The following is a 22181-nucleotide window of genomic DNA, read 5'->3' as shown; positions in this document are numbered from 1 at the left end:
CTTGGCTGCGCGTGACTAATAGTGTCCTCTGCAAAGTTACTGGATTTTATTCTTCAGGCACACACATTATTATGTGTGTGTTATTGAATTATTGAATTTGTAAGTGAATTAGACCCAAACCAGCTTAGAGGTGAAGCCATAGAAAATTTTATGTACAATAAATATACCTTTTTTGTCCTAAATAATCTCAGTTGCTAAGTAAAAATATGCTATAAACCTTTATAGTGATTTTGTGGGCAGTATTTTAATGAATTTTGTAGCACTGAGTGTGTTGTAATTTGGAAGAAGAAATTTTGAGTTATACAGAAACTAACAAATAATACTTGTCATCTTCAGTGAGTTACAGTTCTCTGATGACTAAAGCCAGAGCACTCTTGGGAAAATAATAAATAAACCAGAGATTTTTCAAAATGGCAACACTTCTAGTTGAAATGATGGTCCAAAATCATCTTCCTTTAAGCCTGGCTTCCATTTGTGGGAATTTCCTTGGCATAAGTTCAGAGGTGTAGCTGCTGTGGAGGTAGATAGAGACATTTACTGCTAATCTCATTAATGTTTCAGCTGAATTAGGAGACTGAAGGCATTCAGTGCTTAGCCAGCCCCACCACAGTTTGGATAATTATTACCATTTGCAGCACATGCAGGTGTATGTCAAACTGGAAATTCAGACCTGCTCAAAGTGAACTCCAGGTATAATTCTATTTTAATCAAATCTCCTACAAAACATGATCAGAATTTAAGTAGTACTTGAGAACTGAAAATAACATCAGGAAAAACATGATGCTGACTTGTCCTTTCCAGTGTTTCTGATGGCATATCCTGCTTCTGTCTTCCAGGACCTGCGCAAACAGGTAGCTCCATTACTGAAGAGTTTCCAGGGAGAGGTAAGAGCTGCTTCTGCTTCTTGTCATGTTTTCAGTGCTGCTTCACATGAGCCTGGTGTGCTGTGTGTGCCACAGGGCCCTCAATGCTCAGCCCTTTGCATTTTGTGTGTGCAGGGAATGTCAGCACCTGAAGGAAGCCTGAAGATGGAGAGGGAGGTTTTACAAGAGCACAAAGTGACACAAGGGGAATGGCTTCAAACTGACAAAGAGCAGGTTTAGATTGGATGTTGGGAAGAAATTCTTTCCTGGAGGGTGGGGAGGCCCTGGCACAGGTTGTCCAGACAAGCTGTGGCTGCTTCATCCCTGGGAGTGTTTAAAACCAGTTTGGATGGGGCTCTGAGCAACCTGGGATAGAGGAAAGTGTCCCTGCCCATGGCAGTGGTGTGGAACAAGATGATCCTTAGGGTCCCTTCCAACCCAGGTCATTCTGTGATTCTGTGATGCAGGGTTTGTGCTGGGCAATCTAAACTGGTCACATCTCTTTGCTCTGAGCCTCCTGTCACCGTGGCAGGGACCCAGGTGGCCCACCCAGCTCACTGGGCCTCACTGACCCTACAGCTTGAGCTGCTAATGAATGCAGTGTAGTGCCCTCATAAAACACAAGAATACTGCAAATTGTTCTCCCTGCAAGGCTTTTCAGCTGTAAAACATTGTATTCCAGAGGGCTGATGGAAAGCCTTGGGTTGGCAGGGCTTTGTGTGAGAGGCTGCAGAGGCTCCAGCCCTGCTGCTGGCTCCCACTTGGGTTTCTCCTCACAGCACTCACCCAGAACACACGAGCAGAGTGCTCAGGAGTTTAAAAGCCAACTGTTGTTATTCTGAAGGGTTTCTACAGGCAAAGGCAGCTGGGCCAATTAGAGAGTTTTCCATTTTGGCTGTGGCCAGATGGGAGCCGTGGTTCTGCTGCTCAGAAAGCATCAGGGAGGGAGGGTGAAATTACATTTGTCCTTGTAAAGCTCCGTGCCTGCGTGGGGTGCTGGATGGAGGCTTGAGCTCACACTGACACACATTGCACAGCTCTGCCCCTCAAGATTTCTGTTCCAGCACTTCCTCAGCCTATGAGTTGTTCACTGACTTTAGATTGTGGCAGTTCCATCAGCACAGGGAAGTTCAGGAGCATGTTTGCAGGGTAGGGATTTGAGCGCACAGCTCCCCTTAGTGAGGCTTGCAGTCCTGATCACCTCCACGTCCTAAATCTGTGTCCCAACTAGGCAATAATCCCTCATTTAAAAGCAGCATGGTACTTTTTGTTTTACTGATTTCCTAAGTATTGCTAGAAATAAATAAATAAACAGGATAACTTTGTCCTTGATATATCCAACAGACATTTGTGAGAACAAAGAATGACTTGCGTGAGTCCGTTTGCCAATGGAAATTTACACTTCAAAATTGCTCCGAGTGCATTGCAGTGCTCTTGGAACCTTTTCACTTCAGTTTCAAGCTTGCAATGCACTGACTGAAAAGTGCATGTGTGCTTTCAGCACTGTTCTTTAATGAAGGGAATGTCTGAGGATCAAGTAAAAAGCATAAATTTAAATTTGGCTACAGTGAAGGAGATTCTTCCATTAGATCTTCCCCGGTGGAGACAGCTCCCTGTTACCTTGGCATGGCTCACAAACACTCCTCTCCTATAGTTTTGCTTCACTGATATAAGAGTGAAGTTTATTTTGGTATAAATTCAACCTCACCAGAGTAAAATTTGTTGCTGTAATCCCCTGTTACGTAAATGAAGCACAAATACATTAAAAGATTGTGCTGCTGAATCTCTGAGCTGGTGATTCCAGTCTCCCTAATCGAGACAGGGTTTCAGAAACCTAAAAAACCTGAACTAATCATGATTGACTACATAAATGCACCACATTAAACTGTGAATTATGGTATTTGATTATAGATGTAATTACTGTATCTTGTTTTGGAGACAAATCAAAATACCAAGGAGATGAGCCTGTTCTGTTGAGTTATATTTGATTGTTCAGGATATAGATCTGGTTTCTGGTTGTTGTTAAGGCTGACTTTCTAAAACATCAGGAGATATCTGCTCTGGGTATCTCAAAAACAAGTTTTGTTGAGCAAATAGGCATCTCTCCATTTCAAATCCACAGGAGATGCCTCAATTCCTGTCCCTTGAGAGGCTCAGGGATCAACACTGCTGGGAACAGACACTGACCTGAGCAGCCCCCTGGGATTGCCTGGCAATAATTTATTACCTGTCAGGTGATATTTAATGTCCTGTGAGGAGCTGGCAGAGGGACCTTTTGGTCACACAGTACCTGTGGGATGGGATGTGAGCAGGGAGGAGGAATAGGGCAAGAGGTTCCCCTATTTTACTACACAAACATCAGTTTTCAGCCCCAGATTTGTCTCTGGAAGTGTTCAAGGCCAGGCTGGATGGGGCTCTGAGTAACCTGCTCTAGTGGAAGGTGCACATGGCAAGGGAGCTGGAACAGGATGGGCTTTAAGGTCCCTTCCCACCCAAACCTTTCAATGATTCTATGATTTTGGGTTTGTTGTTTTTTTTTTTTTAAAGATCAACAGCAGTAAATAAATAAAACAGAGGTAAGTGGAGAAGTGGTGGGAGTAAATGTTCTTTAGGGCCCTTCTGGTGGAGAGTGAGTGTCCTGGAGCAGGAGCAGGGAATGCTGTAGGAGCAGCCTCCACAGGCATGGTGGGTGGGAATGTGGAACTTTGGGGCACCAGCAGCTGCTCACTCAGGACTGAGGAAGAAGGTTCTTGCTTGATGCAGATTCTCCATTTCCCTGTGGGACAGTCTCCACCTCATTTTTGCCTCTGACTTCTGTCTCCACCCCCCGCTGCTGCTGCTGCTTCATCCTTTGCTCAGACTCTGCTCTTAGACAGAATTAGGTGCTTTTGGCTTGGAATAATAAACTAGACTCCACGTCAGAAAGGAAATGGTGTTCTGCCAGTCCCACGTGGGCTGAACTGTCCACGGGGCTCTGGGCTCTAGGGAGGGCCACAGATCAGAGGATGGAGGCAGCTCCCTGATAAGCCCAGGTGTTTAAGCAGCTTTGCATGGATATTGCTGTGTTCCTGCTCCCCACCCCTGCCTTTCCTCAGCACTTCTGCTGTGAGCCCACGTTCAGCACAAAGTTGGGGTTTTTTCCCTCTTTTTGCTGGCTTAGTTTCCCACCAGGTGGGTTCAGAGCAGCAGCTCAGCGCAGGGGAGCGGCCAGGAGAGCAAAGCCAGGGGCAGGAGCAGCACAAATGTGTCAGCTCAGGTTGACTTAAACTGTCCTTGAACTGTGCCTGGGTGAGCCTGACGTGACTTGGAGAGAGGGGAAGTTAAGCTCAGGTATTTATGTCCCCTCCCAAACACGATTTATGGGAGCTGCTGGTAAACCTGGGGCCAGTTGGCTTTTTTAAACAAACCCACAGGTCACTTTAGCCAATTTTTCTCTTCAGTTTAAGCGTGGAATGTTACTTCCCCCCAGTATTTTCCCTTTATATCATATGAATTTATAAATACCGGACAAAGCAGAACATTCTGTATTCCTTAGTTATTTATCTCATTCATTCAGACAACAACTGTTCCAGTTATCAAATATTCAGTTTCCATTAGTACTTGGAAATAACTTTTTTTTAATAGATCTCAGTGCATTAAATAACTGGATTTTTTATGATAAGAGTTAAAGTAAAAGCACTATGAAATGGAATTTAGCATACTACAAATTTTCAGATGCATTCCTAGTTCAGCATGAGCTCCTATTAATTCATCACTGGAGAATAGTTTTATTATAGTACTTTTTCCTTATTTAGGATCTTAATGGAAATTTGAAGGCAGTTTTCTAATTTAACAGAGTGTTGTGTCTGCTTCAGAGCTGATGGTACTGTTCTTTTGAAATCTGTGGGTAACTTTTCTGCCTTCCCTGGAAGATTTAAGGTCTGGGTGGTGTAAATAGGCTATTGTGAGCAAGACAGTTAAAAGTCATTAATTTCAGAAGTGTAAAATTCCTGTCATTTTGATCTTAAATCACTGTCTTGCTTTTCCTTTTCCTTGCCATTAACTTGAGGATGCAACTTATTAATGGTTTGCTCTCCCTGTGCTGAGCTAAATACAGGACAGAATCAGGAAAGGTTAAAGAGCTTCACCATGCAATCATGACATGATTATTATATATAATTAGCAAGGCATCCCTGCCATCAGCTGTCTGAATAAGCTGTGTTTTGGGTAGGTCACTGTGCTTTACCATGGGTACATCAGTGGATGGATATTTGTACATGAAATCTGGAAAAAAAAAAGGCAGCAAAAAGAAGGGATGTTCTTGGGCTACGTTAATTTACAGAGCTGAAGTTGTGGTATGGAAGTCTAATGTTGGAATCTGTATTTGTGAAGTCATCAGACAGATATTTTAAGGCTGGGAAAGGATTTCCTGAGGTCATTAGCATTCTTTTCATGTGGCATAAGAGCACTGTCCAACAGTAATGCAGTAATCCCTCATTTGGAGAACCCTCTAAGGCACAGACTCCAAAACAACGTGCTGGACTTGATGTCTGTGAAAGCCATTTCTCATATTCTTCTCCCAGAGCAAGTACTTTTAAGGGTATTGCCATTCTGATGAGACCACTCTGGCTCCCCACTCAGCTGAATTGCTCTTTAAACTATTAATTTGGTCAGTCAGTAATTTAATAATTTTCCATATGCAGACAACAGAAGCTGAAAATCAGTTTGATGTGCTGGAACTACTAATCATGTCTTTGAAGGAGTACTCTAATAATGTGTGTGCCTAAACCACTTCAGACCTACGTTCCTTCTGCATTTTGAGAGACTATTCCTGAGCTGATACTCATATTTTTTCTATTTTACCCCTTTAATTTCCTTATGTTAAATTTCCAAACCTAATTAATACAATTTCTTTCCTGTACATTCACTCCATGATGGCTCAATTAGAGCAGCAGTAGAACTGTGGTTCGATATTCAGGCCAACTTCATAATTGAAAACACATTTTCTTCTCAAAAGCTGCAGCTGGTTTGGTTCTGCTCATGCAGAAAAGGATATAACCTTGCATAACATAGGAAATGAACGGTTGAGAGAGAAGCCAAATTCAATTTCAGTCAGATATTTTGAGGATAAGTCCATGATCTATGGAAGCAAGGGAATGAAAAGTGTGTGTATGTGGAAAGCAGCGTGTTCAGCACTCTATTAATCACGGCCAGCCTGGGTGCTGTTGTGTGCCTTGCGTTAGCACTGATGCTCGTAGGGAGGCTGGAGAGCAGCCAAGCACTCCAGAAGTTAACCTCTTAAAGACCCTGAGCTGCTTTCTGTTGAATAAATGTAATTTTGTGGTCAGAAATAAATGCTTGTGATGTAGCAGGAGCTTTGAAAACAACAGCGTGGCAAAGCTATTACAAATTGCTCTGTGTTGGGGAAGTCAACAGCATACATCAAAATCCAGCGCTGGTGTTTGGGCCCAGAGCCTCCCTGCTTTCCAATGGAAGTCTCATCAAAACCCTCTATTTACCAAAAGTGAATGTTTTTGGCAGTTAATTCTCTTTTAAAGTCCACTTTTCATCTCAGTTCCGTTCCCCAAAGCAGGAAGAGGTCGTGACCTGCTCTTGGGGTAACGGCAGCTCCGCAGTGCTTTCATTTCTTTGTTTACAGAAGTGTGTAAATGATTATTTATTTATTTTTGGCTGGCTTGATTGCAGTTTAAACAACATCTTTCCTGAGGAAGGTGATTTAAATATACTCCAGCATCTCAGGGGCAGATGAGCCCTCCCTGCTGAGCACATGGGGTGGCTGCTGCAGGGCCAAAAGCATCCCCAAGAGGAGACACTGACCTGCAGGGGAGGGACAGAACTGCAGAGACTCTCAAATACAGAGCCTCTCCTATTATATCAATAATATCCTTTTCCTTTATCTCAATATATGTATATCAATATTAATAATCCCCTTTTCCTTCCTGGGACAGCTCTCAGCTGTGGGGATAACAGGCAGAGTCCCAAACCTTACACATCCCGCCAGAGGCAGCGACAGGCGCTGTGCACCTTCCCCAAAGCTCTTGCAGGTTCCTCTCCAAATTGCAGGCAAGTTGTACCAAGACAGCAGAGACTACCAGGGTAACTTTGGGGAGGATCAGCCCAAATCCTCTTATTTTTACATAATTGACAAAGTGCTGAAATTCCTGTTGGCAGCTGGTGGGCTGTCTGTGCCGCTGCCACGCGCTCGGGGGCAACGGGAACAGTGGTGGGAAATTCAGTTTATTCAGGATTCCGACAGGCAGCACTGGTGCAGCTCACAGGGTCAGGAGTGTCTTCTCATCCTCAGGAGAAAAAAAGAGAGCTTGAAGTGTGCTGGAAGGAATGGGGATGGGAGGGCTGGGCTGGGTGAGGTATTCTGCTGAGTCCCTGTTTTCTCCAAGTACAGAATTACCTCTGTTTATTACAGAGTTACTGTGAGGCTCTATACAAGCTGGTGTCTTCTGGTCTTGCTTTGTCAAAAAAGAGAAGCAAGAGGGTGAGCTCAGTAGAAAACACCAGGAAAAGGGTGCATCTTGGTATTTGTTGCACAAAGGTGGTTACTGAGCTCCTTCTTGCACAGATTCCTCTGACCTAATTTTTTTAAAATAACTAAACAGAAGTTTGGATCATCCATGAGGGAGAGGAGTGATTGTGGGTTCCAGGTCACTGCTCAGAGCCTGGAGGAGAGGTGCATGGGCAGGTAAGGGCACCCACTCACCTTACACATGGCTCCTGCTGCTGGGGAGCTGGGGGTGATGTGGGGTAGCCCAGGCTGCTCTGTCCTGGCTTTCTCCCCTTCCTCCCTGCCCCATTTCCCAAACATGGCTGGGCTGGCATGGCCAGAGTTGTTCTCCATCCTTGTGCTCTCACAGAACCTCGAGGATCAGAACTGGCAAGCCCTGACATCTCCTTCTTTGGTGACAGAACAAATGATTCGCTGACTTATTCACTAGAAAGATCTTCCTTCAGTTTTGGGGGAAGGATGTGTCCCCTGTTCAAAGGTCACCTCTTTGTTTTACCTTTTTGGCATTAAGAAAATTCACCACTGGCCTGTGCTGATTTGAGGAGAGAGGCTGGGCTGTAAAATGTAGAATTACAAAAGTAAATAATTATTCATTGTGCAGCCAAATTGGGACACCCCAATTCTGGTTTCACACAAGATTTTTGCACCCCTTAAAATTCAGGTACAACACAATTTGACTAATTACTAGCACCCACACTTACTAATTGGAGTAAAATATTGCAAATCAGCCCTATTTCCACAGAAATAGGATCCAGGCATCCTTGGGGTCAGTCTTGCTGCAGTTACTGGTTTGTGACACCAGAAAACACTGTGAGGGTTTGAATAAAGTGACAGAGGGGCTGGGATGTTGGCATTAGCTTGGTGTTCAGGAGTATCCTTTACCCTTCCATGAGCAAAGTCCTTATTTCCAGGACCAGGCTGTCCTTTGATTTGTTTCACTTGAGCATGAAAAAACACTAAAGCCTCCAGGAAAATTGTAACCTGTCATTACATCAGAGTGTATAAAATGAACTAATATAGACATGAACAAAGTTAATCCACTTTCGTACTGTGAAGATCGATTGATAAAAGCGATTTTTGGTAACATTTGGCACTCTGAGCCCCCTTGTGCCATCCATTCCTTGTCACTCTTTTCATGCTGTTCCTGCTGATCCGTGCAGGTGAGGGACCCGTGCCATGGGGTGTCCTTGCCCCAGCTGTGGGTCCCCACCTCCTCCCTCGTGCTGAGCCCAGCAAATGCACAGCATGAGTCAGTTCAGTTTGCCAGCACAATGGAAAATAAATTCTTCCTCTGCTTCCTCAATTTTTCACTGAGCCACTGAGCTGAATCACACTCCAGCAGGAGGAGGAGGAGGGAGCAGGGCTGCTCCCTGCCTGCCCCACGGAGGGGTTGGGAGCTGGGTGAGAGCAGGAGCTGGGAAACGTGCTCTGAAATGCAGAGAGGTGAGGAGGGAAGGCAGGTGGGTTATCCAAGGCTCCAGGAGAGGTCCAGCAGGGACAGCACAGCTGCTGATCCAAAGGCAGGGTGGCAAACAGGATTTAATCAGAGCTGTGGCTCTGCTGTCAATATCTGCAGGCACATGTTGGGCTGGGCTGTTTTACTGGGAAGGAAGATCAAAGATTGGAAAAGCAGCAAGAAGTTATCCTGTGAGAACATTCCTGAGGGGATGGCAGCGTTGTTTGTCTGGGAAAATCAGGATTTATCTGGGCATGAAAGGAAGAGGAGTTTTAAGGGTTCAAGGTTGCAGCTGTTTCACAGTGGAGGGAAGAGAATTGAAAAGTTGAGGTGTTTGAGTCCTTCCTAAAGCTCTCTGCTTAACTTGAGGTTAAACCAACAAGTTGGTGAGGCAGGCATGCCCTTCCCAGGCTCTTTCCTGGTACCTATGTCCCAACCCAAGCAGCTTTGTTAAACAGATTGGTGTTGGATTTACTGTGAAGTCCTTAATTCTGTTAAAGAATTTATAGCCCAGCTAAAATCCACGCCATATGCCTTAAGCAACTGCACAGAAATAATTTCTTTATAATTTTGCTTCAAAACTGTTTTAATTGCAACAAAACTAAAAATAAGAATTTTTTACTTTTTCTTTTGTCAGTGGCAAAATAAGTTAACAGGGATTGTGAATAGGTTTTCATTAATTTGTAAATTACAATGTTACTTTTATTAATTTATTTATTAATGTAGATATCTCTTGGTATTAAGAGAAATCAAGCCAACTGTATTTAAAGGCTTCAGAGCAAGACTGATGCATTAATATTCCTGCTATAGCCACCATTTGATTCCAAGGCAGTTATTGAAGAATACAGTATGGCTTAAAAGAGTGGTGCTTTAATGAGTTGTTCTCGTGCTTTTCCCTTTGTTTCACATGTGAAACATGGTTCTTAATGGTGTTTTGGTAACTTGTAATAATTGAAGACAAATGGAAAAACTTCGTGATGCAAAACAATACCATAGAAGACGTGTAAGGGAAAAGGGATGGGTGTCTCCTTAAAGCATCCATTTATTAAAAATCAGAACAGAAAAATAACTTCTCTTTTAAATAATTTATTTTTACTTGATAAATTAGTTCCAGATTGTGTAGAGGACAGTAAAAGACCTGTTAAGGTGGTTTACAAGAGTGGGAACTAAAGTGGAGAACTAGTGGATAAGTGGAAGAGCTGGGACTGCAAGGTTGATATTTAGCACAGTTGTGTGAACACTTGTGTTTGTGGCACTGAGAGTAAATCACCAGTGCTTTGGTAATGCCAGACAGACACAGCACTGGGAACCCTCCTAGAGGAGCTGTCTTTGGGGTGCTGAGTGCAGCATCCCAACATTGCAGCTGTGCTGAATGATCCACGTGGGTCCAAGAGGAGCAGCACATGTGCCAGACTCGTGCTCAGAGATGTGTTAAAGTGCTGATACCCCTCAGTTCACAGAATTCAAGTGTCAGTGCAGGATGTGCTGGCATCTGGCTTCCAGTCCAGCTTCCTTGCAGAGAGCTTCATCATCCTGTTCCATCTTTCAGTTCAGGAGCAGAGATGTGCATCCTTCAGTCTGACTGCAGTTCATCATGAGGTGACACCACATTCATACAGCCCAGAGCATCCCAGCCCTGCAGAGCCGTGCTCAGGAGATTGTGGGGCACTAAAGATCAGACTTGAACTAATGCTGAAATCTCCTACTGCATAAAAATGGACAGATCCCAAACTAAAGCCACAGGCTTTGCTTCTGTCCTTCTGAACTTGGCTGGACGTAGCTGAAAGAGACAACATTCAGATAAATCTGCGTTCAGCACCTTCCCCGGCCTAGGTACCAGATTTGTGCTGCTCACGTAAATGTGGAGATAAATGTGTGATAAAAATACCATTGATGATATTTTGATTCCAGCCAGGTGCAGTGGGTATGAGACTGGAACCAAGTACTCCTGAAGTAGGCTGTCCATGTTTTTGGGGGAGCAAGCCAGCAGTGTCAGACTGCAAAGGGAGAGTAGGATCAGACCATGGAGATCTTCATGGCAGGTTGGAAGGAGATGGTGCTGGAGGGGAAGGGGAGACACTCAATCTCCAGGGTGACCTTGGTACCCTGAGCATCAACTCAGGAGAGCACCTGACCTGCAAAAACAAGGTGGAAAAAGGGAGGAGTGGTCTCAGCCCAGTCTGGCTGCAGCTCCTCCATGTAGCTGTGGTGATGTTTTAGGGATGAAGAGGGAGATGAAGGCTGTGCTGAGCAGGGAGGATTCCTGGTGTCTCAGTTCTGTTATCTCACTGCAGCACCAGTGGTATTATCAAGACAAATAGGATGCCAAAACTTAAAAGTGAACATATGTTTATGGGGGTGGTGGGGAATACAGAGGTCACTGTTGTTTCTTTTTGCTCAGAGAAGACATAATGGGGCCTGGTTTAGATAAATTAAGATTTGGAGCTAAGCTCGTGTCAAGACAACGCGAGTGTAATTATAAGTTGACTTCTTTCAGGGTCCCTGAAGTTTTTAGAGTCAAATAAAAATGTTCAGCAAGAGTTTTATAATGTAGTTCAATGGTTTTAATGTGAGCTGATTGCAGCTCAGCCTTGTTGGCTCCTAAAACAATTTTACTTTAATTAGAAAAATTTTCAGTGAACTTCCAAATATTTCCATGTCATTTCAGTGTTCTGTTTCCTCTCTCTCTGGACTTCATTTATATTTTGCTATTTTTGATGTCTTTTTCCTCCCATATTTCCTTATTTCCTTATGCACCTGGGTGCTGGCATGCCTAATTATTTTTTTATTCCAGTTAAAGTTGTCACGGTGCTTTTTCTACATTTTATTTTAAGATATAAAATAGTTGCAGTGCTCATTTTTAGTAAAACTTTAAACCAGACAGGTTGATTTATTTTTTTAACAACTAAAACATAAAACCATATTTCTGCCTAGTGGGATTGTTTGGAATTCTGGTTTTGAATTTGAGGGTGAAAAAAGGTGTAAAATACCTGTGATTTACAAACTGCTTCCTTTGGAAAGTCTCTGATCTCCTTGCAATATGTTGTTTCAAATCTGGTTTATATTTCCATCACTCTATAACTGGTAAGGAGCAAATAAACCATACCTTCTATAATACTTAGAGAGAATAAAAGTACAAATGCTCTTTATTAAAATGTGGAAAAACTGTAATAGGAAAACAAATCCATCCTGTTATTTCCCAGAAATGGAAGCATTTTAAGTGCTTTGCTTTTCATAAAAGGGGCAAATGAATTTTTCAAAATACAGTACAGAATCAGTGCTGTAATGCTAATTGTATTTAATAATAGTAATTTAAATTTGGCTGCTCTCTGCCTAGCAGCAGCGAGAGAAAATTGTATGTGGGAACGTTGAAGTCCAGAAGTGTAACATATGGTGTGCTTTGGCCTTCAGAGAGTCTCAGTGCACCCATGAAACAGCTCAACTGCACAAGTGTCCCTGGTGGTGCCCCTTCCTTCTCACCCCATCCCTGAGCGGTGCCTGACACTCCCCAGCATGGATTTACACATCCCAGCCTCCCTGCCTTTGGCACTTCGTTCCACAGGCTCATTTCAGCTTCTTCTCGTGTGAAAATGTTCTCTCCGAATTGCTTCTGTTCTCCTTCCCTAATGAGCATCAGTCCATCTGTGATTGCTCAAATTCAGATTATTAAGTGGGTTATTCACGACCATCAATCCCTTGCTCCGTGGCAGGTCGGATGCCCTGGGAGGTTCCAGTGCCTTTCTGTGGTCTTTCTTGATAAACCCTAAAAGAGCAGCATGGCCAGCTCTTCTGGAGAATTTATATCTGCTCTCCACATCCTCCATCACTTCAACATCTGATGCTCATTTATCACTTTTCCAATACCCTTTGATAAGCTCTAAATAGGTCAGGTGTCAGTTACACCACACCTCCACCCAGCTCCATGCAGATCCTGGGGGGATGTAAGTGGAATAGGAATTTGGTTTATTTCTTTAAGTACAGCCTTGTATTGTGTTGCCAGAACTTGTCTCTTCCCAGCCTCTCGCCGTATCTCCCAAGATTTCCTCGCTGCTGCTGCCAAACGCTGCATGGCTGCTGCCCGTGTCCTTATTTCCCTCCTTGACCCCTCCTCCCCTCCAAGCCTTTTCTTGGCTTATACCTTGTGCATTGTGCTTCTGTGTGATTTCTACGACTGTCCTTTGGTTGTGTGGCCTTGATCCTGCCCGTCATGATCCCGACCAGTCCCTTTCCAGCCGTGAGGCTGATCCGCGCCAGCCGCGCGCTGTCCCGCGCTGCGCTCCGACTCCTGCATTATTTAATCATCCACGTTGTAGGATTGACCCCTCTCCCTTCCCACATCTTTCCCTTCTCCTCACAGAGGCGTTTCAGGACAAAGTAAACACAAGTGGCACCAGGACTGACCCTGCAGCACCCTCCTGCTTTATCTCCCCTCCTCTTCCTCTCCCGGGCACCCGGAGCTTCCCGAGCCCGAGTGCTGGCAAAGCCCTGGCTTGGTCACACGCTTCCCAGTGCTGCAAATCCCCCTCCTGCAGAATAAAATATCCTGAAATACAGATACAGTAAACTCTGGCCATTGTTTCTGCCTTATCTATGAATCAATAATGTAGAGAAAGAATTCAAGGACGTTTTTCAGACAGGGCCTTCCTTTTTTTAGGCCGCGGTGACGTCCGCACCTTTAAATGGTTCCATAATATTCACTGCCTTTCAAATACACAGAAGAATTGATATCAGGCCTTTGTATCCGCAGTTCTTCAGATCCTTCCTTGCCTTTTATTAAAATATGGGAACGATAATCTCCATGCCTTTGGTTTCCTGATTTGGGTAAGCTGCCACAGAGCTGTGTCAGGCTTTCCTGTTTCCCTTTCTGTCCCTCTGCTTTGGAGTATTAATTCACTGGATCTGATCCTGAGTCAGTTTGGTTGTTTATTGTCAATATGAAGCAACAGAAGATCCTCTGCTTTCTACTACAATAGGAAAATACATGTTTACAAAAAAAAGTTGCTGTGGAATAGATATTTTATTCTTGGAGCCACTAAGCTGCCTTTCTTTGTACAATGGAGTTTTAGATGAAAATACAGATGTAGGGGGAAAATAATAAAATGATAAAAATAAAGTCTTAGATGAGTATTGTGTGTGTTACAGAGCACAAGGAGAAGCTGGTCAGAGGAGCTCAGGAGTGCAGACTGCCTGAGCTGTATTAGAAAAATTCTTTGCATGTAGAAGATTCACAGTTATTTAGTGTTAAGTATCACAGGGTGCTCAATAAGTTCATTTTTCCATCTCCTCACGGGCTTATTGGAAATAATAGAAAAATCTATTTACCACAGTAAAGGCAGAGTGGGACATCAGAAGTGGCCGCAGTTCCTTTTGCTGTGCTAGATCTCAATAAGTGGTAAAGGAAAACAGTTGTTGAGGAGAGAATCTGCTTGGCAAGTACCAGGCTTTTTGTAAAGATTTAAAGTAAAGAATCACAACAGGCAGGAGTGGTCATGAAAATATTGATGCTTGTTATTGGGCTGAAAAATGGACTTTATATTCAGTACAAATGTAGCAGGAACAGTCTTTTAAGACTGCTTCTATAGGAGCTGTACACAGGAGAGCTGGGTTCACTTTTTATGTACTTACTAGTTTTACATGAAATTATTAATTTATAGCTCTGAGTGTTTTATTGGAACAAGTCTTAAAGCTTCTTTTCTCATCTCCCCTTTTAGATTGATGCATTGGGTAAACGAAGCAAAGAAGCAGAGGCAGCCTTCTTGAATGTTTATAAGAGATTAATTGATGTTCCAGGTAAGCTAATTATTCCCTTATTCTGAGAAACTAATGGTTCATGTTTGTGTGAATGCTACTGGGCATTTTCCCTACCTTTAGTAAGGTAAATAGAGCAATGGCTTTGTTCTGGAACTGACAGACTCCTGTATTGTTTCTAATGGAGAGAACTGTAACTGTGGCACATTTCAGGACTTCTCATTGCATCTAGATGTCAATGTTTCTATTAATCAATTTATGTTATTATGATACTCTGTGATCCTCAGTATTTTGTTCATTAGAGGGTTCAGACAATTTTAACAACAAAAAAAAGCATCTCGAAGTTCACCAAGAAAAAGCAGTATTTGTACTTTTAAAGGATACAGAAAACTTTTCATGCCTTCCAAGAAAAACAAAAGAAAAAGCCTTACTGAAAAGTAAATCACTACCAAATTTCAGTTCTCTGCAGTGTAAGTGTGACCATAAATTTTATTCAAAGGCCTTTATTGTATGTGTTTTCAACTTCCCTTTTGTTTGGCATACGAACTTTCTTTGTTTGGCATTTGGTTTCAGTTCATTTCTTTTTACATTTTGGGAGTTGATTTTTTTTGTTTTCCCCAGTGGTAAATAAATAACTGCCTGAACAAATTTTTCTTTTTGCAGCTGTACCCACAGCTGAGAGGGGGTGAGGAGCCCAAGTCTCCACTGCCACATTTGGGCCTGACTGAGCTGTTGCCACATGACCATTTTATAGTTTTATAAAACATTAACATTGTGTATCTATATAATATTCAAAATACCTCAAGAGGGGCTTTGAGGTGTAATTAATACTTTTAAATACTTTTAAAGCTTCACAGCACTCTGGCCTTTACTAGTTTTACTGTTTAAGGAGCACATTTCATGCATGCTTCAAGTAAAAATTAAATTTTTAATGTTTTAGTTTAATGATTAACTGGTTGAAAGGTCAGTGTTTTCAGATGCAGTCTGAGCTAACAAATGTATTTTTTTATGCTCTCCCATTCGTAGTTGAGCAGTGCCCAGTGCCCAGTCCCCCTGCAGGGATGCAGGGACTCGCCACACTCTCCTGGGCCACAACTGCCGTGGAAATGTTGTTTTTAGGTTAGTCAGATGTGGTCTGTGAGTTTTCTTCACTTATTTCCTGCTCAGACTCTCAGTAATGTTCTGCTGAGCACAGAACAGCTCCCTTTGCCCACCTCATGCCATGGGAGGAGTGGATAACTCGTGGATAACTCGGAGAGGGTCCCGACTGTCACGAGCAGTTTGCCTGGCCGGAGCAGTGTGGGCCTGGAATGGGCACCCAGAGCTCTGGCTTGGAAAGAAACCACTCCATGGAAACATTCCCAACATATCTGCAGCCTGGGAGTCCAGCATGAGCGCTGGGGAGAGGCACTGCAGCCCCTCCATCTCCACACGAACACTCGCTGCAGCTTCCTGCCATCATTTGGTAGGAAGCTGAGTAGGTTTGAGTTGGAACAGTCTGGCTTTTTTCACCACTGAGAAGTGGTGTCAAACAAGAGCTGTGTGGGATCCTTGGTGTGCTCTTGTGCAGAGGCTTCTTGCTGAAGCCTGGCACATCACAGGTGCTGGGATCTGAGCAGCAGATCAGACCAAGCCTTGAGGAGAAGGTAGCATTTATATCCCACCCACCAGGATTTATATGAAATGGTGAGGGACTTTGTCAGGACTTTCTTTGTAGGAGAAAGAATTTTCTTTTTTCTTTCATTTGCAGGAGAAAAATTTACAGCCCTGCTCCTACACCCCACGGCCTCTCTCCTGCCCCGCCGTCCCCTGCGCGTGCCTTATGTCACCTGTCACAGAAATATTTCTTTGATTTTCCTAATATACATAAAATCTTCAGCCTGGCTGAGATGGGAGTGCACTGGAGTCTGTGGGATGAGAAATATCTCTAGGTTTTAGGCCCATGCTCTTACCTAGAGGTCTGAGGTAGAAGTAAATTCCAGGTTCTCCAGGAGAAGTCCAGTCAGTCTCCTGTAGCAGCGTGCAGGCGTAACAAATACTCACAGTTTACAACACACTCTGCAAGGAGAAGGAAAGCAGCCATTAGGAATGTATGGCACTGGTCTTTGTCACTCTGCTTCATTGTATTGCTCTTTTTTTTCCCCTTCTCATCCTGTGTAGTCTGCTAGGTTGGGCAGTATCCATGGAGGGCTGGGCAGTGTCCATGGAGGGTTGGGTGGGTATCCATGGAGAGCTCTCCTTTATAAACAGCCATCAGTGTTCATTTATCACATGTGTTGCTTTGCCTCCCTGTGGCTTTACATATCTTTTGACCTGTTCATTTGGTATTTCAAATATTTAGGTACACTTTTAGCTGCCCAATGCTGCTGTGTTTTCTTTTTGGTGTGAGAAGGGAGGATGATGTTTGGGGGAAGCTATGCCTGGAATGCTGCAGAGTGGTTATTTAGCATTAAGCATCGCTGTTACATGACAAGGGTGCAATTTTATCAGACTTTCAATATCCTTTATAGGACCATATAATAATTGCAGCTGAAGTCTAATTCCCAGCAGCCAATTTTATGGTTCTTGAGGAAAGCGTGTATTTCTCTCCTCAGTAATAATGTGCACACTTTATATAATTAAAAAGGGCTTCTATTTTAATTTTACTATAAAATGATCTGTATTGAAACTCCAGCTACAGTGCTTTATGGATTCAGCAAAGTTTAATCATTTTCTTTCCTGACCTGCCCAGAGTTTTCACTCAGGCTCACCAGTAAGGAATTCGTGGGAAGGGTGGTATTTTACTTGTAAATTTTTCTATGTACATCAGGGGGTTTCTCTTTAAAAGATAAAACAGACCTTTTATATATCTCTCTCCAGCTTTATGATGCTGTTAAAATAGCATTATCATTGCTTTGTGCTGCAAAATTTATCCTTCTTAAAGGAAAGCACATGTCAAGGAAAACATTTTGGTTTATGTACATTTATACAGCTCAGATCGTTCTGTCTTGCTTGAGACTGAATATTTTTAATTAATGGAATTAATTTTCTCATTTAATTGCCTTATTTTCAGTATGCAGTACAGAGCAAGGGAAAAGCGAATCCTGCCACATGAATTGCACTAATCAACAAGGTTGTCACAACTTACCTTTAAAAATAATGTGAATATATTTATTTTGAAGTAAAGGGAGGTTGGGTCTGTGTTTTGAGGAAGCCTTCTTCCATCTGTTCAAGACTCCTTTGTCTCCAGTTTTATAAAATAAGTGTATTATGTTAACACCCTTGGCTTTTAGGGTCTTAATCTTGCAAGCACTTAAAGTGAAATTGGAGCCTTGCTGTGTGTTTGGAGGAGCGGTGTTGCCTTGCAGAAACAGTATATTCAAAATTCTTTTTTTTCTTTTTGTTCTGCTAAATCTTTAAAGGAAAAATAATAAGCATTGAAAATGCTAAATATTTTTATTTCAAGAAGGAATAGTGTTTTATTTTTTAAAACAAAACTTTGGTGTAATTTTCAAGTAAAAGTTCAAACGTGGAGACCAAGTGAATGCCAGGTGTCAGTGTCTGAATAAATTGGTTAATAGAGTGTTCTTTCTGCAATGGATCATTGCAGTTACAGCCCAGTGCCATGCTGGATTTGCTCAGTATTTTGTCTCACTATTGCTCCTGTGTAGGCAAAGAAACAATTCTGCCTTTAAACACAAACTCTGCTCTTGGAGCACAATTAAACCCAGTTGGGTTCAGTCTGTAGAATAGGAAAACACAGAGGTTTTACAGCATATGGACATTTGAGAGTGAGGGAAGGTTAATGCAAACTGTTTGCTCGTGGTTTGGAGGGGCTGTGCTGCCTTCCAGGGCTGAGCCAGAAATGGGTTTTGTTTCTCCTTAATGGGAATGAGAAAATTGGTCAGGAAACGAAACAACTCTCGGGGTGTAAAAGGGGATGTGCGTGTGGTTTTATTGGAGACTCTTCCCAGCTCTGTGCTGTGATCAGATTGGGTGCTATATAATGTGTGTGTGCTGTGGGTTTTAGCTCAGTGGACCTGCTATCGAAGGGAAGTATAACAAAAAACAGAGAAAGTAAAAATAAGATTTTTTTTTTTTTAATGTGCCCTGTCAAAACAATCAAAAGCAATAACAGTGAAAGATGGCTGAAGTGGAAATTTTATCTTTCCCTTGCTCCTTGCCATCATAAATTGCACACCCAGCCGTAGGGGCTGTGTCTCACAAAGGGGTTTGAGGGAGGAGCAGACTCCTTCCAAAGGAGTTCTCCACACACCTCTCACTACGTGTTGTATTTTAGTCTACACACAACCCCAGTTCAGCCTTGCAAATTCCAGCTGCCCTGCACACGGCGTTCTTTTTCCAAGGAATGCTTTACCTGAGAAAACACAAAGTTCTTTTTGAGTAAATGATCAGTAAAGCACTAAATAAGCATGAGGGAATTACTTCTAAAGGCAGAAATGAAAATTATTTGCAGTGTTTGCAAATAATCAGCCATTTATCAGCCTTTGCCTTTTGATTATTTACAACTCACGACCCTCTCCAGACTTGCACTGCTGTTTGGGCTGTGAGAAAATTTCATTTGAAGTGCATTTGATCAATGTCCTGAGGTTAAAGGTGATGCAAGAGAAAAACAGGTTTGATTTTGGATTTCGTTGGGGGTTTTTTCCCCCAGAAAAATTATCTGCTGCTTATGTTGGAGTTGATAAATGTGTATGAAGTTGTTGTGTTTATGTACATCCTGTGATGTGTTTGTATTTTTTGGGAAAGCGTAATGTTAAGCAGAAAGGTTAATGCCAGCCCTGGTAAGAAAGTCTGTATAATAAAGATTTTGACAGACCCACATGACTCATGATGTGCTAAAATTTCAACCTGGGTACCCCCAGCCTTTTCTGTCTGTAGGGAGAGCTGAGTGAATGTAAATGTAGGGGGTAATTAAGAGGTGAGGGAAAAGAGGTTCACTCTGAGGGACTTGTTTAAGCACATCCCAAAGTGGAATACAAAAAGGAGTTTGGAAAAGTTAATGTTAGAGTACTCTTGTCTGAGATAATGGTTAATTGGTTGGCAAAACTGTCTAAAGAGCAAGATCAGGTCATAGTAAACCCTGAGTTTGTGGTACATCGAGGCTGAACAGCACAGACCATTTTTGAGAAATGTTCGGTATCATTGCAGTGTGAAAAATTTTAGGCAGTTCCTCATTTGTTAATAATACATGTCAAAACTGTCACCCCTTTCCCAATAAAATATGTTGGAATAAAACAAAGGACAGACCCATAAAATGAACAAGTTTATGGTTTTGCTGCCCCAGACTGTACAAGGGAAATGCATATTCATAACGTGCCTTTTCTCAACCTTAGAGGGAAAGGAAAACAATATTACAGTGAGTACTCTCAGGGGGAAAGGAAGCAAAATGAACTTGCTCACGGACACAGAAGTGGCACAGACACCCCTCAAACATAGCAGTCGGGTGTCTTTCTAAACACACTTGAAAATCTGATAAAATTAAGCAGAAAATTGAGCATTGTTAATACTTGAAAGAGTGAAAAGCCATAAACCCCTGTGGCTGAAGGCAGTGATTTAGCCTGTGAGTGGATCCCATCAAAAAGTGAAGCCAAAATCCTTGACGCTTTCACCTGCGTGTTTAGAACAGGTAAAAAAAGGAGTTGCACAAACGGGAAAATCTGGAAGCCAAGTCTGTAGTGTAAAAAACTACAGACTGTAGAAATTTAGTGATTGTCCCCATACTGTTCTGCAAGGGGTGCCCGAGTGGGAGTGCGAGGGACAGCTTAAAGCCCCAGCTGCAGAGGGGAGATTTGAGCAGAGCTCTCAGAGGGGCAGAGCTGCCACCGTTTGATTTTCCACAATATCCCGGATCGCCCGGGATGCTGCTCCAGCCTTGGCAGTCCAGTGCTGAGGAATGTACAAGTAGCTCGTGATCACTTCAGCCTCCTTCCCGTGGGGCTGCAATTCCGAGCGACAGCACAACGTGCAGTTTGGGATGTGTGCAGGGTGAGTGCACGCTGGTAGGGCAGCACTGTTAGTGTTACACAGCTATTTTCAGATGGAGCACAAAGTCCTGGCCAGTTCCCATCTTTAGAACTCATTCACTTTATCCTTCTGTTTTGAAACCCATGTCAAAATAACTGAAAATATTTCTGTTACCTGAATACGCGGTTTGAAGTTGGGCTTGTCTGATCACATACTTTTTTCTCTAGTTTTTCTCGTTGAATTAATAATTGGATAAATTCCTTTGTAAAAGCCGGAATAAATATTCAGGGGAAGAAATATCCCTAAAGCATTCACTTTAAAAAATTTATTGTGTGGTTGTCAAGCCCTATTTTACTTGGTAGGCTGGAGGCACGGAAGGAAGAGGGGAGGTGCAGATAAGGGGAAGGATGCAGTGAATAGGAGCAGGAAGAACATTCGGTAGAAGGAGATATCCCAGCAGATATCCCTGCGGGAAGGGGCTGTGTTCACCTGCAGGGTGTCACCGCAGCCCTTCGGAAGGTGTTGCTGCAGGGAGAGATTTAGAGCAGCCCCAAGGCCCGTGACTGGAGCAAAAGGCAGAGCGTGCTAGGGACGGAGAGTATTGCACTTTCCCTTTCTCGGTTGCAGGAATGTGAACTGGAATTAGAATAAACCCCAGCTTTCGGAGGGTTTATTGCTAAGTCTGTTCAGAAGCTTTTAGGAGAAAGAAGGGATGAATATAGCAGAAATGCCTTCAAACATAGTAGAAGGCTCTTTTTTCTTTTATAATCTCAAAGTAGGAGAAGTGAAACTTGAAGTACAAATGTTTTTCTGTAACTGTCCTTTGCACAGAGCTCGAAGAATGAGCAGAAATTCCAGTGTCCTCGGCCATTACTAGAACATTAACAATCAAATTGGAGCCTTTTCAGTTGCAGTGGCTTCTCTTGTAACTCATTAGGTTCTTTTTCAGCTGACAAAGCGCCATCAAATACTGCCCTACCTATTATGCAAACCCCACGTTTAATATTTAAAACTTTTCTGAGGATTTACTTTGGTTGCTCCTTTGAAAATAGAGGGAACTGCAGTGCAGTTCGTGAAGGAGAGTCGATCATTTACTCTGCCTTACGTGATTTTTTTTTTCCCCCTTCTTTTACTGGTAAGGAAAATGAGAGTCCTTCACCCTCTTGTGGGCACTTTGAATTCCCCGGTTCAGCCAGCACAGAACGCTCTGACAGCCGGAGGGTGAGGAGAATGCTGTTAAAAAGTGGGAAAAAAATTTTACTCTAGGATAGTGATGCATCTCAATCTGGGGCATCTTTCTGGCTGTAACCACTCCCGAGCTGGGAGATAAATAAAGGATGTTTTTAAATAATTGCCCACAAGATGTAAGGAGCACACTCTGGGAGGGATCAGTATGGTTGTGGTCACATTGCCTGCACACCACCCCGTGCTGTTTCATTTAACCCTGCAAGCTTTGGGGAACTCGTGCCGTGATTAATGGGGAGGAAAGGCGCCGGTCTGCTGCCGCTCCCCCGTCCCCACGCAGGGGGGTCCCAGCAGTCTGGCTTTGCTGCTTCCAGAGGTCGGCAGAATTTGGGATTCGACTTTTTTTTTTCCTTTTTTTTTTTTTTTTTTTTTTTTTTTCCCC

General features: G+C 43.0%; 1 protein-coding gene across 5 annotated transcripts in view; it reads left to right on the top strand.

The window, feature by feature from the left end:
* The window catches only part of CUX1 (cut like homeobox 1), a 266545-nt gene that overhangs the window by 104644 nt on the left and 139720 nt on the right, over positions 1-22181 (top strand). For all 5 annotated transcript variants that reach the window (XM_041482906.1, XM_041482904.1, XM_041482905.1 and 2 more), the window contains exons 3-4: positions 837-884; positions 14551-14629. In XM_041482906.1, coding sequence (XP_041338840.1) covers positions 837-884; positions 14551-14629 — 127 coding nt within the window. The remainder of the gene's footprint in view (positions 1-836; positions 885-14550; positions 14630-22181) is intronic.

This window comes from Pyrgilauda ruficollis, unplaced genomic scaffold, assembly GCF_017590135.1.
Source record: "Pyrgilauda ruficollis isolate IOZ18807 unplaced genomic scaffold, ASM1759013v1 scaffold59, whole genome shotgun sequence".
Lineage (NCBI taxonomy): Eukaryota > Metazoa > Chordata > Aves > Passeriformes > Passeridae > Pyrgilauda > Pyrgilauda ruficollis.
The sequence above is the reverse complement of the archived record's forward strand: the minus strand, read 5'-3'. Positions and strand labels throughout refer to the sequence as shown.